Source organism: Aspergillus uvarum, assembly GCF_003184745.1.
Source record: "Aspergillus uvarum CBS 121591 unplaced genomic scaffold BO82scaffold_16, whole genome shotgun sequence".
Lineage (NCBI taxonomy): Eukaryota > Fungi > Ascomycota > Eurotiomycetes > Eurotiales > Aspergillaceae > Aspergillus > Aspergillus uvarum.
Genome location: NW_020291313.1, coordinates 339,287 through 357,019, shown reverse-complemented (window position 1 = coordinate 357,019; position 17,733 = coordinate 339,287). Strand labels below are relative to the sequence as shown.

Below are 17,733 nucleotides of genomic sequence, written 5' to 3'. Positions count from 1 at the left end.
AGGCGGTGTAACCCCCGGCGGCGCCAGGCAGAGAGATGCTCCGGTAACTACTACACAACACAACTCTCGCCAGTTTGTCGAAGTAATTACGTACTTGGGCATACATTCAAATTACCATACATACAGAACCTCTTCACGTAAAATTCCTGGCGGCGAGTAGGATAACACCTGATCGGAGGCGGATGCACCGGCACGCCGATAAACCGGAATAGATTGCTTGTAGTAGCGAATAAATATCAACTACGTACCTCGATTGTTTCTCACTGTCTGCGCCCGAAGCGTCATCAGCCAGCAATTTTCAATTCGGCATTTTTTTTTGTTTTGTAGACGCCTAGCCTGCTGCGCACCCAATTACATTAATCTGAAAATGCAGCCACGCCATCCTTTCCTGTCGGCTTTGCTCTTTCAGCTTCGCGGCACAGCCAGAGGAAATTTGGCTGTACCGAAAACACCGTCTGCAACGAACTCTCTTGCCTTCAATCGCGCCTTTAGATCCTCCGCACCGCACACGCCGATTCTCCAGCGACGGGTGACCTTTCCTCAATGGAAGCAGGCTCACGGTACTAGGAGCGGCACTATACTTTATAATCCTTACCGACCTCAAAAACCATTCCGCCGGTTCTTCCAGTCGTCCCGCGCAAGACACGCGGCGCAATCACCAAAATCAGGCACTTCATTGTCGCAGCGGTTGCGCAACCTCTCGAAGGAGTATGGCTGGTCCGCCTTGTGGGTATATCTGCTATTGTCAGCCATGGACTTTCCGATTTGTTTTGCCGCTGTTCGCCTGCTGGGTGTAGAGCGAATCGGATACTATGAGCACGTCATTTTCGAGTCTGTCAAGGGGGCGGTGGATGCTGTCTGGCCGACCAAGCAGGGTGCCAACGCAGACTCGGAACAGAACAAGAGCTTGACAACCGACACGGGCTCTCAGGAGAGTGCGGCACAGGCGCAAGGTAACGGCGAAAATGCCAGTAAGTGTCTTAATGTTGAGCACTTCACTCATTCAGACCTTGCAATGACTAATTTCCATGGCTTTTCAGGTCTATGGACTCAACTTGCACTTGCCTACGCGATTCACAAGAGTCTCATCTTCATCCGAGTACCCTTGACAGCAGCCATTACCCCCAAAGTTGTCAAAACTCTGCGACATTGGGGCTATAATATTGTCAAAGGCAGACCGAGGGGTATGTAAGATCCTGTGGTTTCTTGTGGACGTCAGTCGGACTGGCGAATACACAAGACCACGTCGTTTCCTCTGCTTCACAGTGTTTGGTCATGCTAGATATCATATGATAGATATTTGTACACTATCTGGTATATTTAATCAGAAGATTCCCCACTTCAAACATCGAGCTATCAACATTCACATCAGAATATAGCCACCAATTAAGGTCAATTCATAAGTGCAACTGGGAAGGCACCATATGCGATGGGTCTCATGAAGACAACCACAACAAGTGAGACATAGAAAGATATGTCAAAAGTGTACAAAATCATAAAAAGCCGCATCACGCAGAAGGTGGAGTGGATCGGGGGCTCCGAATACATGAAGACATGAAGATGGCAAGGAAATCATAGTCTGTCGCTGTTGGCCCGGAATGGGTTCATCCCAAACGACGATAAGTGAATGTCAGGTTGCATGGAAACGGTGGCCAAGATTGCCAAAGAGTCGATTGCCAATTCACATATCAATCGTATCATTGAACCTTAAGATGCCGTTGGCTTTCATGACACCGTTGACGCCGTCTGGCATACGATATGCCCAATCAGCCACACCCACAGGATCGGTAGTCTGTAAGACGTCCATTCTGTCGGATTGGTTGGCATCGTCCGAAGTATCTGCCACCAACACGAGGCCAAGTTCCTTTACTGTATCCACCAGGGCGGGCACAACGTTCTACAAGCAAGGAGTGTTAGTCCCCAGCATGAAAAACCGACTCAAGTGGCTAGGAAGGAAAGCATATATGACAAGACAAATACATACCAGCAGACTAGAGCGACATATTAATCCCATGAAGTTGTTGCTCTGCGCTATTCGGGCGGAATCCTTAATGGACATCGAAGCTCGTCCGCTGCTGTTAACATCAGGGAGTGCATTGACATCACGGGCTAAGTCCCGAATCTGACCAAGGTCATTGCAAAGTAGAACGGGGTCTCAAAAGGCGAGCTACATCAGCGTATTTCTCAGGAGAATTTGACAAGGGGTTGAGAGCCTGACTCACAATTGGGCTGCTTCCAGTTCAAAGCAATGCAAATATTAGGGTTGTAGGAGGTGAAGACCACAGAACGCATGATATCAGGATTCTGGTCGCGCGCAATTCGAGCGTGGTCAAAGACTTCTGTAAGAATAGCATCCGCAAAGGTGTTAACGTCCGGCAGGGAAGTCATATGTGATGCTCGCTCCTCCACCGCCGACGGGTATAGCACGGATATATTGACGCCGACACTGAGTGGTAAATGATGGAAAACGTCTCGCAAAGACAGAAATGACGAAGCCAGCTGACGATGGGCTTGTGCCAAGTCGTTCAAAGCGAACAGCTGTAGGAACCTTAGCATTTCGAGAAGATCTACGCCGCGTTCGACACCAACTGCTCGGAACTGGATGTAGGTAAGCTGACAGATTGGTATCTCAATGCCATGATACTCGATCGCAAACTGGGGGTAAAGAACAGGAACTCGGTCTCTGGTCAACTGCACAAAGAGCTGAATGTGATCACCGGACAAACTAGAGCCTGTGACGAGACCATTGTGTTCATGGTCAACAGCACTAGTCGCCTTCCAATATGTCGCGAAGTGGGTAATCTCTAGCGGATCGCCGTGGTAGGGTTTGATTACTTGAAAGTTGAACCGCAGTTGACCAATAGATCGTAGCCTGGGATCAAATAGTGGTAGGGAACATGTACCAGTGCTGGAGCTTTCGGCTTTGAACATATTGGGAAGAGCTACCGTCTTCGCAATCACTTTAGACCCGAAAGTAGGGAAAATTTCGAAATCAACGGCGAATGTGTCAAGGTTGTCAACATGGAAGGATATCATTCTCGAGTCTTCCTGTATAGGGAGCATTATGGTACGTGGAATCAAATCGGAGAGCTTGGAGGATATGGTCAGGCGTGCAGCAGGATGCCGACCTGCTTGATCGAACAAAATCGAACCAGTGCTTCCTGGGTCAAACAAAATCTGAACGAATACCTTTTTATCCAGGAAGTTGTGACCGTACCGTCTCAGGGGTATGATTGGTGGCGGGAGGGACAGGTCAGGGATGCCATCCACCGTATCCATGTTATCTGCATCTGTCAAATCATCCATACCAGAAGCATGATCATGACCCGAGTCCTGCAGCTTCAAGCCGTTCAGAAAACCAAGAGGTTTTTGCGGAGACTGCAAAGTTATGCTATGGGACCAAAGTAGAAGCATGCACTCCAGATGGCCCTCCCACGCTGCGTAGTACATTGCGGCGAGACCTTTCTCGTCCACAGCACCGGCATCAACGCCCAGTTCCAAAAGCGTACGTAGACATCCCACACAGCCCTCGCTGGCTGCATGAAAAAGAGGGGTCCATTGGTACAGTTTATCACGTTGATCCATGTTAGCTCCGTGCTGTTTGAGAAGAAGGAGCAATTGCGGTGACTGTGAAGCCCGTGCCACCATGTGTTGGGGGTACAAGCCCTCAGCATCTGGAAGCAGCCTCGCATCGCGTTCCAACAGCATTTGGACTATTGGAATTGATCCATACTGACAGGCTAGATTCAGCGGGATATGGTCTGACTCGGATGTTGGGTCGATACGGGCATTGTTGCAAAGCAGTTGTTCCGCGCAGGCCAACTGATCCTTGACAATGCTGTGAATCAAGGGCGTGAAGTTGTCATGGTCCATCACATCAATGGTATGAGGTCCGGCCTTCAACAGTTCCCGCACCATCTCTACCCGACCATGCATACAGGCGTAGTGTAGAGGCAATCTACCGTAGACATCACACCTGGAAATCTCGACCCCTGCTGTTAGCCCAGCCTTGAGAACAAATTCCCGACCGGAAATGGCTGCTTCGTGCAGGCAGTTGCGTTCATTGATATCATCTTCAGCATTTATGTCAACCAGGCCACTTTCCAAGAGCACCGCAAGCACTTCGTCAGAGAATTCATTGATGGCCGCGAGGAAGGTGCGAGTCGCACGAATTGAAGCGTCCGGGGATGATTGTAACTTTGCTGTCCATTCGCGTAGCGTCTGAAGGTTTCCTGAACTGGCAGATTGCAGAATTTGTAGATCGAGATCTTCCTCATCTGGCCCGAACGATTGCGAGACTGCACTCCTATCCACTGGACGGATGGTATCAAAATGAATATTCTCGCCTTCCGCCCATGCTTCTAGCTCCAGCCGTGCTGTTGTTGCTCGATCCGACAGGTCTCGCAAAACGTCTCTATTGAAGCATGGCTGTACTTCAACAGCTCGGTGAAGATATAGTTCTTTCATGCGAGACTAGAAATGCCGCACGTGTAAGCAAAAGCATGATAGTACAAGTCTCAATGCAACGACTGGGGCACAACAGAAAAAGGAACACAGGAAAGATCAGGTTATTCAGACCTTGGAAGTTTTATCCCACTACGACCACATTGTTAGCTAATTCGATCGCAAAGGAGTGCGATTCCGGTTAATAGACGCACCTTCTTCAGAATCTTCGACATTGCCGTCTCATTGATCTCAACAAATTGCTTTGAAAGATTGACGATATGTCAGAATACATCAAGTGCAGCTGCGATGCCAATTCAAAGCTCACTTGTAGTTTATTGAGATCACCGTCGAATTGCTGAAATCCTTCAAACAGCGAGACATAATTTGCGGGCGCTTTGGAATTCGTCACTGCTCGCGATTGGATGACCCGTTTCTTGTCGACTAGGGTTTTTAGCCGGAGTGAGAACTATGCGCTGCCTTCAGTCTCCCATAATTGTCACCTAGAAATACTACATGACATCAACGTACCTCAGCTTCCTTCTGTAGATAGAAGGCATTGACTTTTTCAATCTCTCGTTCCTGGATTGTGCGGTCAATCAGAATGTCTTCACAGCCGATTCCGATATGTATCCCTACCAGTCGAAAGAAGAACACCTCTTTGTTCGCCCGCAGGGCAGCTTGCGCCTCAGGAACATCTTGCGCTGCACCTGCGACACTCTGTGCTGGGATGGTGGGTGTGGCGCTCAATTGTTTGATAAGCTATCACAGGTGCTTCGGTCAATCTAGTTTTCGGAGCAGCACGCAGAGTGGGAATCGGATTGTGCGAAGCAAGCGGGGAGGCTTGACTGACCTTCTTTAACGCTTTATAGTTCACGAAGCTTGCAGCATATTCAGGGAGATCGAGCTGTCTGCGCTGAATTTGTTTGCCGAACTTCCTTTTCTCGAATCATCAGGGCCGGCACAGGGAAGGGCACGGGGCAAAGGAAAGGGCATCAGACTCGTAGGTGGATCCTTACATCTTGGAAGGCGCTGCGCTGCGCTGGGCAGGACGTAACGATGGCTTGTGAGGGCCTTTGATGCACTGAGGTACCACGCGATGCTGAACTCAGCGGCACAACACAAGCTATAACAATATTCGTAAGTCAAGAGATAGGTGAAGTAGGAGGCAAGCACAAATATGTCAGTCACTCCGGGCTCGAGGAGCAGTAGCTGATGGAGACGAGTTCAGGGAACCCCCGCTACTCGAAGGAACGGCAACGGGATAGACGGAGAAGGAAGAGAAAGTGAAGAAAGGGAAAAGAGGGGGAGGGGGAGGAGCGACGGTCAATGATGATGGGGAACAGAGACACAGAGAGAGAGAGAGAGTCAACCTTATAAGCGGCGCTTGTTTCAAGCGGACGATTGTCTAGTCTCAAAGAATGACAGACCACCGAATGACCGTTGCAGAAGCAGTGGCAGTAGCAGCTGTGCTCCGTGCTAATGGCCTTTTACTACCAACTTGGGTAGAAAGAGTACGTCTGAAGCTCAAGAATTAGGCCGTGTCCATCCGCGCGACGGCGAGGAAGGCCGGAAGTACTGATACCAAAGCGAGGGGCACACACACCTGACCCCGGAAGGGGGCACGGGGAAAGCGAAAAAGAAGAGAAGAGAGAGAGGGGCAGTAAAGATAGAGAGAGAGGGGAGAGATGGGTAACGAGAGCTGAGATATGAGAGAAGAAAATGGTAGAAGAAGGAAGGGCCCACGAAAGCGAATCGTTGTTGCTTCCTCAATCAGCAACAGTAGGTAGCTACTACCGTATAGAGTTTACCAGGTAAGTCTGAGCCCCGAGGTGTTAGCACGGTGCTTAGTAGGGACTACTAAGTCAATCGGCACTTGCGAATGAGAAGATCAGAAAGGACTCGTGCCGGGGGGAGGAGGGCGCGTGGGCGGAGCGTTGTTGACCAGCCAATGTCAAGTCAACGGTCAAAGTGAAGGGTTGAAGTCAATCAATGACCCATCTCTGCATTAATCGATCAGGTAGCCTGGAGGAGATGTGGGGAGCTCTGGGTAGCTGTTCCCGGACCAATCACCGCTTCCAAGATGCCCACGTTCTTTCGGACTCCCGTCGCGGATGCAGTGCCCATCAACCTTGAACGATCATACAGTTAGCTACCTTACTGAACCTACTACGCATGGCACGCAGTGCAGTAAGTCGACCTCGGAGTACAACAATGTGCACCTTCAGAGTGAGCCAGTACAGTACAAGTACGGTACGTAGGACCAAGTAATCAACCACTAGGTAAAGTACTATACTACGTACTCCGTACGTAATAGCCATTTGCCTCCTGTTCCCAGGCGGTGACACGTGCACTGTACAGTAACTGCTTTCTGCCACTTCGTCTGCCAAGCGAACGTTACATATAATTATTCCGTGCGTAAAGTATTTCATTCTCTTCCTACCAAGGATGTACGGAGTATGGAGTACATAGTAAACATACCCTTCAAGAAGCCAAATGATAACATGAGATGGAAGTGTGAAGAAAGAGCACAGCAGAAGCTCTAATGCTCTAATACTAGTCTATTTTTGTCTCACCCAGTTTTCTTGTTCCTTTTCCTTTTCAGTTCTTCCCCCCCGATCCTTAAGATGAAAAGAAACTTGGTCGCCTTCGGCCTGATGGAGCACTAACTCGGAGTCTCGCAAGCAATTGAATCAACCACACTTCCTACAGCTCCCCGAGAACAATGCCTGGTTCTGGTCGCGATTACGGTTGCATGCTGAATTGCGGCTTATTGCTCTTTCCTTGGTCGACCATTCAATGGAGACCCTGAAATGCTATATTTCAGGGATAATCTATACACTGGTGCCTACCAGGATACATCAATCATCGAGGTTAAGGTGAAAACAACATGTTCCAGACTTATGAAGCCACATCTTCAGGCCGCTTCGACAGTACGGATGCCGAGGATGATGGGCAGTATGAGAAACTTATTTATTCATGGCAATGGAAGCCTCCCCACAAATAATAACTACCCCTACTTACACAGTGTTGAAAGCTACAGTCTTATCACATAGTGAGTGTGCAGTTGACGCACACAGGTCACAAGTTTTGATTAAGCCAATCGAATTCCAGACCATATTAAGCAAAATTTACCTAGGAAAAGCAAGAGGAACAACCATAGAAACAGAATATGTTGAGCGGGAGATAAAAGAAAAAAAAGAATCACAGCAGCCCTTCTGAAGCCCAGTGTGAAAGGGAGTGGCTGTAAAAATGTCATGAATGTACATGTTGCAAGTGTCAACTAAGAAGGATTTTCAGATATCAAATCGACAAGGGGAATCAAGTGAGCACCACAGAGAACAGTAATAGTAAGCAAAAATATGGCCAATATAATTCCAACATAAAGAGTGTAAAAATATGATTGAAAGAAAAAGGCAAGACAAGCCAGCCTGATGGTAACACGTTGACAACTTATGCAGAATGGCAGGGATTTGGGATTTCAAAGAATGACGTCGTCCCTTGTAGGTTGTCAGAAATGGCATCTCCGAGAAATGAGTGTGCATTTTGACCAAGAGGCAAGGCGATGCTTGATGCTTGATTCTCTCACTTTCTTGGCATGGAACTTAGCCTACCCATAGGGACCGTATCCGTTTGGAAAGCACCTTATACAGGCCGGAAACGTGTGCAGCCAGGTGAAAAAGCAAAGGTACAATGTCTGAACCTAGAAATTCTGGGCAATACCGGCATTTCCTTGGCGGGGAAACACAGCGGGGTTTTCAATGCGGGTGTTACGCCGTGCTTGAACATCTCGAATGACGGGAGGGGCACCGCCATACGGACCGTCACCATAAGCCCCATACTGCGGTTGAATATCGCTATAATATGGATTATCATCGTAGAAGCCACCGGCAGGGTGTGTAGTGGACATATGGCTTTCGTCCGAGGCCTCCGATCGGTTGGCTGCAGAGTATGCAGATGAGGCGTTTGATGGACCACGATGGATATCGACGTTCCGGGTGTTTGTCGCGGCTGCTGGAGCAGCACCAAGGACACCGATCGGTTCAGTCTCCCCTAAAGTACCCTGGCCCTCGGAGTACTGAATAGTTCCGTCACTTGGAGTAGTGGCATGGTGATATCCAGGCGCGCTTCCAGCCTCAGACATGGCTAGCCCGACCCCAGCGCTGCTTGAAAGGTTGGTCGATGCTTTCCGGCCTGCAGATGTGGTACCCCACCCGCGATACCCAGAAGTATCATCCTTGGGCTCAAACGCACTTCCGCCCATGATAGGTGGAAGGGATGGATCGTTATTCGGGTTAAAGCCATATTCCTCTACCTCTTTTCGTCTTTCCTCCTCCGCCGCCTTTTTCGCTTTCCATTTCCTCCAGAAATAGAGGGCAGCCAAGACGATAAGAGCCACAGATGCGACAGGCACAACTACTGCGACTGCTATCGTGCCAGCTGCTGAAAGTCCGGAAGAGCTACCGCTGTTGGTACTCTTTGAAGTCCCAGTAGCCGACGAGCCGCTTCCAGTGATAGAAGCCCCGTCCGCTGCCGTACCCGCAGTGGCTGTTGGGATCGATGTGTCTGTCGAGGTTATAGTGAGAGTTTCTACTCCCGTAGAGCCATTGGTAGGTGTTTGTGTTACAACTGTTGTGACGACATCGACCGTGCGGCTGGTTTCTGACGCGGAACTGCTGGTAGGAACAGGATCTGTTGTCGTTGACGATGACGACGACGTTGTCGTTGAAGATGACGACGACGTTGTCGTTGTCGATATTGATGTTGTGTGTGATGAGGTGCTCGTCGTTGTAGGTTCTGCCGGGGCTGTTGTGGTCGACGATGACGATGACGTTGAAGAGGTTGAAACTGATGTCGAAGACTCGGTAGTGGTTGGCACTTGAGTTGTGGGTGCTTCCGACGTTGAAGATGTTAGGACTGAGGTCTGTGTGGGCGTTTCCGCTTGAGTATCGGCCGATGTAGCGGCACCGGCAGTATTGGCGGAAGTTGCTACCGGCGCAGGTGCGACCGCAGCAGCTATTGCCGTGAGTCAGTAACTTCGTGAGGGGGCGGAAGGAAAGAGGAACAGTGCCAAACACGATAGGCGAGGAGCAGGATGGGTGGCTTCATACCGGAGGACGACATCGTCCAGTCAGCCTGAACAGAAAGGGCCTCCGACGCGGGATGAACGTGGAGTAGGCCAGAATATGAGAAGAGTAGCAAAGCGTCGGTCACCAAGAAAGCCAGGCGATGACGACAGAGCAGGCGCCTTCACAGGGGCGAGGGGGGTGGTTATGCGATCGGAGAATTATCGAGTGTAGCCGTTCGAAAGAAAATTGAGGCTGAAGGACACTTGCAGCCAAGGTTGGCGAGGGAATCGTCTCAAAACAAATCGAAGAAAAAAGGTAATGGTATGGTGGGCGATCGAGAGCGAAAGAGTGGATAGCAGAAGTCGGATTGCAGCGGACGTGCGCCCAATGGAAATTTAGAAAAGTCGTCGGCAGACACAGTGAGACCAGCGCGTGAGTAGGAAAAGTTGACGAAAGACGACCTAGTCAATGGTCAGGGGAAGAGCCCGAGTCAAGTAAGTAGACTACGTAAGGTAAAAGGTCCACCGCGGTGCTAACCAAGGACGGCCCGGAAAGACGAGAGAAGTGAGAGCGTCAAGAGAAAGGGTCGAATTACCCCGGGAGCAACGGATAAGAGTGAACTGAACCAATCAAAATGGCGACTTACCGATATTAAACTGGGTGCCATGAGACAGCTGAGAAAAGTCTCATATTAGACCAAGAATGCTAGGTGCATTGCCACCAACTTGAGACAATTGGAGAAAGATGAACGAGTGACGCGAGAAGGAAGATACAGTACGACGAGGCAAAATCAAAAGAAGAAGAAGAAAGGAGTGACAGAAAGAGCAGGCGAACAAACGAGCGAGCAAGAGAGCGCGAGAGGGGGAGAGTAGAAGGAAGCGGGGAGACTGGAGTCCTGCAACCAGCAGCTTCATTGGCAATTAGGAGAGAAAGAGAATTCGGGAAAAGCACAGCACCATGGAAGAGGTGCAAATACTACCCAGTACTTGAGGTGGTGAGCCAGGAACGGGTGAAGAGATCTGAATTCGGTACCACTGAATAACAATCATAACTATTTTCGGTAAGGTGGAATCAGTACCGCAGGCGCAGCACCCGTGGCCATCCTGCCAGGTACCGGTTCCGTACCGTTTGGTACTTTCAGCTACATTCTTTGTCTGTGTCATGAATCGAAGCCCATTGAGACCACCATTGATAATGTACCGGTAAGAGGTAACTACGGTGGCCAAAACAAACTACTGGTACCCTACTATGTAGGATATGTACATGTACCTACAGTACAGTGCTGCACCTTCAACGTTATGCCCGGTACCGGACCTGACACTCTTCTCTTACCATTGGTAAGATTCCAGAAGACAGGTACTTACCTGTGATGGTCGAACTATTGCCCCCTTAGTAAATCGAGATTTGAAATTCACAAAGTATAGGGGCGAAAGTAGTTACATACTCTGTTGTAGTAGTTCGGAGAACCGAGAACAAGAAGTATTTTGGTCACCATGTATGTACATACATGTAAACCCGTACGCACACCAAGATATAACTACCTCTCAGTAACTACAGTATGTATGTGTACATACATCCGATAGGGAAGTTGATAAATTTAGCAACATTGATGTCAACCAGTCAAACCCGACCAGATCCGATCCAAACTATGGTGTCAGTACATTCTGTCATTCACACCAAGAGGTTGGTAGATGCTTCTGGACCCATCAACAAGATCAATATAATTTAGGTCGAGCTTAAGACTGTGACGGTGAACTTTGTTGTCTGTGTCGCTGTAGACTACCTGGTACTGTGCCTAGGTAAGCTCACCCAACCTTTCTCGCTGGAATTATACCATGCCCTAACATCGATCCAGATCTCGATTATATGGTACCTTGGTTGGCACATCTGCTGGCCCAACCAAACCGTGTTCTTGAACAATAGACAAAAGTATTTTTCATTTGCAGTAAGCAACCCTCGAACCTTTCTCGGCGAACAACGGTTCGCGTCGTATAGTACACCAGTCAGACTCAGATTCGAACTATGACTGGCCGTCACAATGCCTGTCATATGCGAAGTATTCACGGATCAATAAGGTCAGAGCTTACGATAGGGATGGGGCTTGACTTTGACAGAAATCTCCCTTATCGATCGGCGAGGAAAGCAGCCGTACGCAAAAATTGCCCGCCGAGCCTGCTTCACTACGCCACCTTTCACTATACATCATCAATCTGGGCCAGATCTGCAGTTGTAGATATGTACTTCAGAGTAACCACGAATCCCTGTGTATGGACTAGGATTGACAGTCTCGTCAAAATATGTTGCGGCTTAGTCACCATAACCACTTGACACATAGTTACTTCATCAGCGGGCTTGACTTGATAGTCTACAGCCAATTTTCACAATACAACAACGACGAAAATGTTTCAGGGGAACAATTATCTCAAACCTTCAATGTCATGAGTAAAATACATTCCAGTTAAAATACTCATATTGGATACCTGCAGGTTAGCAACCCGCGTCTAAAATACAGCATATGTGCAAGTAGTAGATGATAAAACAAGGTTAGTGAGACCGAACGCCCAAGAGAAGCGAAATCTGAAATGAAAGGGCATCCTTCATATATTCTTTACGCCACTGACGTTAAAGATCGCATGTTGACTGGGATCCCTCACGAAGAGATACCGTAGTTAAGGAAATGGGAAATAGGTCGTGACAAGGTAGGCGAGATACCCAGATGAGTGCAAAATACTGGAGATCGTTACAGCGAGGGGAAGCTTGATGTGTCGCAGAAGAGTTGGCACTCCAACTATTGCTGCATATCCCATTTAGGGCGAAGGTTCGATATCAAATCATCCTTAGTGCCCACGGTGCCTGGGGGTAGGCGGCTGACGCGATATGCGCCATTGCGGATATTGTGGAGATGGGTTGACGAGATTCCGGTATGGTTGCTGCGGATGCTGCCGGCATCGCTGCCGGCATCGGTGTTCTTGAATCGCGGCGGAGGTGCAAAGTCCAGAGCGTCGTAAGCACCAGACTTTCGCAAAGCGTGTCTGGACCATAATTAGTACCAATAAAACTCACGCATCGAAGCACGACAGGTAAAGCATAGACACTTACGCGCTAGGTAAGGGCGATAGATCGTCAAAGGCCGAGGCGAGAGGGGAACGAGCTGGGGTCAGCGGACTGAAGGGCTGAAGGCCACCCAAAGGCGTTTCTGGTCGGCCTTCCCTTACATCCTTGTAGTTCTTGCTGGGGGCATAGTCAATCGCCGTCATTATAGATTCATCTTTCAGCATATGGGGCGTGGGGAGGATCTGAAGGGGCGATGGTGGCGGCGCCGGCTTTCGGGGCTTGGGAGGACCTGGTAAGCGACCAGAAGCGGATGAAAATGCACGGAGGCCAGGAGAGTCAAATCTATCACCGAAGCCACCGTCTGAGCCAGTGGCCATGTGACGAGCGGCACCTTGAAAGCGCGGAGGCGCACGGGGTGGCGGTGTCATGGCACGGCGGGTGACTGGCTCCGCGAATGGTGCAGGGACAGGACTGAAATGCTCTCCGGTGGAAGGATCATAGACATAGCCGCCTTCAGCAAAGGCTTCAGAGCCGGCTCCTCCGTAGTAAGTGTCGCGTCCAGGACGACTTTCATCGAAGTACTCCTTGTAGAATGACCGAATACGATTGGCACGCTGTTCAGGGTTATCAGAAGGATCCTCGGGCGGCAAAGGTCGAAGACCGAAAGTCAGCCGTCGCGTGTCACGGTGGTGGTCAAGACTAGCATTCTGGACTCGATCCGACGCTTCATGACCCTGGAAAGGATAAGGCACATCCTCGGGGGTGCCGTGACCACCCTGTTCTGTCACGCTATGCACATTGACTGACGGGATCGCATGACTGGACTCTGCATCTCCGTAGTCACTAGCCGCATCGCTCACTGGGAGTGATATTCTAGGCATTGGAGTCGGTGCCTGCGCGACGTGCGGAGTTGTTATAGTTGGAATCGGAGCGTGCAGCGGGGCAGGCGCATCCTGAGCAGAGTTCGTCCCATCTTGCTGGGCAACACTACTGCTAGGCAGAAACAATTCCGGATCTTGTGACTGCTCCGAAGGCGCGGGGGACAAGGTTAGCGAAGGAGGGCCATTCTCCGGGCTGCGACCCGGTGCACTGAGTTTGACATGACCATTACTGGAGACCGGTTCATCAACAGCGACATCTGGCACATGAGCAGGATTCGGACTTCTTGAGAGATCTACATGGAATTCGGCGTGTGGTTTCTGAATCGGACTCGACGGATGTTCGGCGTCACGGTCGCTTTCAGGATGATCGTAGAGTGGCGGGGAAGAGCGAGACATTCGTTGAGCATTGCGAAGCAGTCCTTGGTTCATATCGTCGCCCAGGGGTCCCCGTCGAGTTGATCCTGCAAAACTGGACGCATCGTCCTGAGGGCCCCGGGAATGAGACCTCAAGGATGCATTGTCCCCTAGAAATGAAGTTGCGTGTCGATACTTGTCGTCATCGCCGATCATAGATCTCGATAAGGATTGCAATGATTCTCGTGAGTTGTGTAGTCCAGGCGGGAGGAGGTATGGACTTGGCCCTATGTCTAGAGACACTCCCTTGGCATGAGCACCATTAGTCTTCTCGGCTTGTTGCATGGGTTTCGTCCCAGTGGGTGTCAGATCTAAGCCGAAATCGAGGGATTTATGCTTGTCATTGGCATCCTCGTTTCGAAGCTTTTTCACATTCTTGCGGTGGAAGTAAAGCAGGACTGCAATGGCACACACGACGGGAATCCTGAACAATCATTAGCCATAAATACACCAAGCGTACGACACACCGAATAGAATTAGTGCTTTGAGTTCATCGCATCGGGTTCAGGAAGAAGAATCAATTTCAAGACATACACTACACCGAGGACAACCGGCAAGGTTGTGGTCATCATTGTGCTCGTGCTTTTCTCACAGCTGTTACCACCGCAAGTTGAGGTCGCCGTGGCAGTAGCGACAGACGGTGCAGGGTCTCTTCTCAGCAGAGTTGGCGCGGGAGACGCAGCAAGGAAGCGAAGACGGTCGCGAGGCACAATATCCGGCCGTCGTGACAACACATCTCTCCCATGATGCGTGCCCCGGAAGGCCCTGTGCTGATGTTGATGAGTATGGTGATACATGGGTCAACCCGACACTAGCGGGCAGCGATCCCGAGAATTGACACCCCGAAGGTCAAGAGATTGTTGTCTAGAATGCGGCGTGCTAACGTTGCAGTGAGACAAGAGCGAGAGATGTCCCTAGCTAAATGATCCGATAGTACATGGGCTTCGGACAATATACAACCGCCGGTCACGTAGCACCCTGGATAATAATTGAAGATCGATGGACTTGGAAGCCGTAGAGCAAAGAGGGTCGTATTCGGTGCAGAATCAGTGAGGACAATGGCGAAGGACAAGTGTTGAACAAGGAGTGGACAGGAACTAAGATAAGCTCCCAGTAATGAACGACAGCCAGGTGCCCAAGCACCAGCAAAAGAACGACAGTACAGTCCCCGGGACGGTACTTGGGGAGAGGGGAAAGGGGAGGTGAGGAGGGAGAGGGGGAGGGAGGGAGCTAAATGTAGAAAAGGAATGACATGAAGCACCCAACCGAAAAAGAAAAAAAGAAAGAAAGAAAAAACGGGATTGGAAAGACGAGGGAGGGAGAAAAGAAAAGGGCAGAGGCTCGAGTAGCCCAGTGCGTGAGCAAACCGATTGTCGTATCATGTATGGAGACTTTTTAGTCTAGGTACCTATTAGACTAGACTACGACTAGAGACTCTACTAGGTGCGTTGCTAGCGGTCTAGATGACCCGTTTCATTATTTTCCAAGTCCATTTGTCAGGTAATAACCAGTTGTGGGGGGGGGGGCTGTGGGGAGATCATCGCAGCCATGTATCGTACCATGCCGAGCTCAAATCCAGTCGGGCATGGGACAGGATCGCTTCACCGTGTTTGTTTTGTTTCTTCAGTACAATCATGGGGAGGAGGGAGGTTTCTTATCGAGTCATATCTAGGCTCCTGCTGAATGGCCATCACTAGCTCAGAGGCATTGTCACTGCTGCGCAAGTTGTGGGCTAATTCAACCTCTCCTATCTAAATTTCAAGGCATGTTTGCCCGGTACCACTTAGGTCGCCTTAGTGTCAAAAAGTAGGTTGCCTTGGTCCTTGGTAGTTGGTAGATAAGTACGGAGCAGAGCTCGGGGCTAGAACTTTGAGCAGTTGCTCACCCATATCCATGTCATGGGGCAAATTTCCTTCTATTACCCACCCCCACCCCTAAGGCAACATTATCTGCTTCATCTTGTCATTCTTGCTCGAACATAATGCGAGATCCATCAGTATCAGTAGCGTTGCGCGAGCCCTTGACCCTTATTTGATAATGTTTTATCTTGATTGCATGTTCATTCAGGCATGGTTTCATAACACTTCCCCTCGCATCTAGTCTCGGAGGATAAAATTAAAAGCAAGGCTATTTAGATACAGATCTGGAAAAGGCACCATACAGCCAAGTATGTCTGTACTGTACAGTACGTACTATGTATGTACGTACTCCGTGAATAGACCGGTTTCCTCATGAGTGCGGCGGTGGTGCCGGGAAGAGAAGGGGGGGGAGGGGGGCGGCATTCAGCCAACAATAACAACAAACTGAACAATTGCAGTTGCGCAACTTGCAGGCAGAACCGGGCGGTCGGTGGGGTAGCTAATCTAATATTGGTTTAGTGCCAGGAACCCGCCCTCAGTTGAGCCCAATCATCAACCGTGGAAGGATTTCCCCCCACCTCCCTGAGGAGATTGGCCTCCACCCGCCATGAAAGCCAGACCGCGTTGGTCGACGGGGATTTGACAGATTTCAATGGATCCACCTCCATCCACCCACCCAGATGCTTGCTGTCTGTAACCTTGAACCTCCCGTAGGTAAGGTACTGGGTAAGTACTAGATGGTACCTACCTATTCTAGATATATTTCTACCAAGGACAATCCCTGTAGGTTGAGCATCCATGCTTACTTCGTACTACTAATTAAGCTACACATGCGTATAGGTAATTATACCGGTACCTTATCCTCTCGCTTCAGGGTTGGACTCGGCCAGGTTCGTGGCTCCTGTTCAGTGAAAGTGACTCCTGGTCTCTGCCTCTACTAATTACTCCATGTGGATAGGAGGCCAAGAGCAACCATTAGGACGCCTAGAATATGGAGTAAGCTGTACAGACAAGCATGTGCTAGATCCAGCTATAATATTCAACAACAACAACAACTGCGAAAATAACCAGCGGACTGACTAACAATTTAGACTGTAAATTCATGAACAAGCTACTGAGTACCTAAAATTGGTATGGATCTAGCTCTATGATATAGAATTCCAGGCCATCTGTATCATACTTTGATTGTACGGTACAGTAGCTTTAACAAGAATCACGTGTTAGATACATGCTAGTAATCTATCAGTCGGTGGCCTAAACTCCTAATACACAGCCCATGTTTCCCCCTTCCTGGTTGTATTGATTTTGCCCTTGGTATATAGGCATGGAAAGGCCATGATACTTGACTATGGAAGCGATTATCTATTTTTAAGACGATTCAAGCATTTAGGGCATGATGGGCAGGTGAGGCACTGCGATAATGATGTAATAGAGAAAAAAACTTAGTTTCCCCTGAAAATTGATTGTACCTGCTATTTTCTAGACAAACTTCAAACCTTGTGTAGAGAGTAGCTGGTGCAGCGTTACTTGGGATTGGAAGGCTGCTCTTTTGTAGCACAATCGTCGCAATCGCTCAGAAATATGAATGTAAGAAGCGTACCAAGACGCTCTTATCTGTTTATATCATGGTTTCTTGGTACATCGTAGAATTCAAATGACTATTAGCTACTCCACAGTACCGTAGTTGCAATCCTTTCGTCCGCTTTTCCGAGCCCCGTGATCTTTCTACCCGCACTTTGATACCTGGCTTCAGTATTGATTGGCCGTCTGAAATGTGCCTCCTGATATCAAAGGCGCAGCGGCGCAAAGTACGGCCATTCTTAGCAGTTTATCCAAGTTGTTAAGTAATGTAATTGTGGTCTCCATTATGAGACATGATGAATGGTAATTATGCCTTCTTCTAGATGCCATACACCAACCTTCCTACTACTTTTCTAACGTGGGAATATAAGCCGCTCAAAACCGGATCCCGTACTCCTGCACAATGGAAGACTTGGAACAGAGAATGAAGGC

General features: G+C 49.3%; 6 protein-coding genes across 6 annotated transcripts; 2 read left to right on the top strand and 4 right to left on the bottom strand.

The window, feature by feature from the left end:
- Positions 1 to 248: 248 nt before the first annotated feature.
- BO82DRAFT_352933 (uncharacterized protein) lies at positions 249 to 1,364 on the top strand. The gene is made up of 2 exons (XM_025634827.1): positions 249 to 971; positions 1,041 to 1,364. The coding sequence occupies exons 1-2, from the start codon at positions 368 to 370 to the stop codon at positions 1,190 to 1,192; spliced, it is 756 nt and encodes a 251-aa protein (XP_025493718.1). The 5' UTR covers positions 249 to 367; the 3' UTR covers positions 1,193 to 1,364.
- A 72-nt stretch (positions 1,365 to 1,436) lies between these two features.
- Positions 1,437 to 5,886, bottom strand: phoC (putative cyclin dependent kinase inhibitor Pho81). Its single transcript, XM_025640388.1, has 10 exons — positions 5,463 to 5,886; positions 5,297 to 5,381; positions 5,083 to 5,205; positions 4,975 to 5,025; positions 4,772 to 4,912; positions 4,659 to 4,706; positions 4,579 to 4,596; positions 2,223 to 4,473; positions 1,985 to 2,154; positions 1,437 to 1,897 (listed from the first exon to the last, which is right to left on the bottom strand). Coding segments are annotated over exons 1-10 (3,105 nt in total). The 5' UTR covers positions 5,465 to 5,886; the 3' UTR covers positions 1,437 to 1,681.
- Positions 5,887 to 8,146: 2,260 nt separating this feature from the next.
- Positions 8,147 to 8,707, bottom strand: BO82DRAFT_400581 (uncharacterized protein; the record flags this gene model as incomplete). The annotated part of the gene is made up of 1 exon (XM_025639198.1): positions 8,147 to 8,707. One exon carries the CDS (start codon positions 8,705 to 8,707, stop codon positions 8,147 to 8,149), a length of 561 nt encoding a protein of 186 aa, XP_025493716.1.
- Positions 8,708 to 8,903: 196 nt separating this feature from the next.
- BO82DRAFT_400580 (uncharacterized protein) lies at positions 8,904 to 9,567 on the bottom strand (the record flags this gene model as incomplete). Its single annotated transcript, XM_025639197.1, has 2 exons — positions 8,904 to 9,459; positions 9,563 to 9,567. 2 exons carry the CDS (start codon positions 9,565 to 9,567, stop codon positions 8,904 to 8,906), a joined length of 561 nt encoding a protein of 186 aa, XP_025493715.1.
- A 902-nt stretch (positions 9,568 to 10,469) lies between these two features.
- Positions 10,470 to 11,538, top strand: BO82DRAFT_363392 (uncharacterized protein; the record flags this gene model as incomplete). Its single annotated transcript, XM_025636899.1, has 7 exons — positions 10,470 to 10,494; positions 10,578 to 10,714; positions 10,793 to 10,849; positions 10,970 to 11,007; positions 11,096 to 11,195; positions 11,242 to 11,311; positions 11,459 to 11,538. 7 exons carry the CDS (start codon positions 10,470 to 10,472, stop codon positions 11,536 to 11,538), a joined length of 507 nt encoding a protein of 168 aa, XP_025493714.1.
- A 762-nt stretch (positions 11,539 to 12,300) lies between these two features.
- On the bottom strand, positions 12,301 to 14,658 carry BO82DRAFT_279490 (uncharacterized protein; the record flags this gene model as incomplete). The annotated part of the gene is made up of 4 exons (XM_025631264.1): positions 12,301 to 12,544; positions 12,612 to 13,591; positions 13,703 to 14,285; positions 14,396 to 14,658. The coding sequence occupies 4 exons, from the start codon at positions 14,656 to 14,658 to the stop codon at positions 12,301 to 12,303; spliced, it is 2,070 nt and encodes a 689-aa protein (XP_025493713.1).
- Between the last annotated feature and the right edge of the window lie 3,075 nt (positions 14,659 to 17,733).

Excerpts from the sequence above, each read along its gene's own strand:
- phoC (XM_025640388.1), bottom strand. Across the intron at positions 5,206-5,296 it reads ACTATAAAGCGTTAAAGAAG|CTTATCAAACAATTGAGCGC; the intron begins GTCAGTCAAGCC and ends CACCTGTGATAG. Across the intron at positions 4,707-4,771 it reads GTGATCTCAATAAACTACAA|CAATTTGTTGAGATCAATGA; the intron begins GTGAGCTTTGAA and ends AATCTTTCAAAG.
- BO82DRAFT_352933 (XM_025634827.1), top strand. The coding sequence starts at position 368 with ATGCAGCCACGCCATCCTTTCCTGTCGGCTTTGCTCTTTCAGCTTCGC. Across the intron at positions 972-1,040 it reads AGGTAACGGCGAAAATGCCA|GTCTATGGACTCAACTTGCA; the intron begins GTAAGTGTCTTA and ends ATGGCTTTTCAG.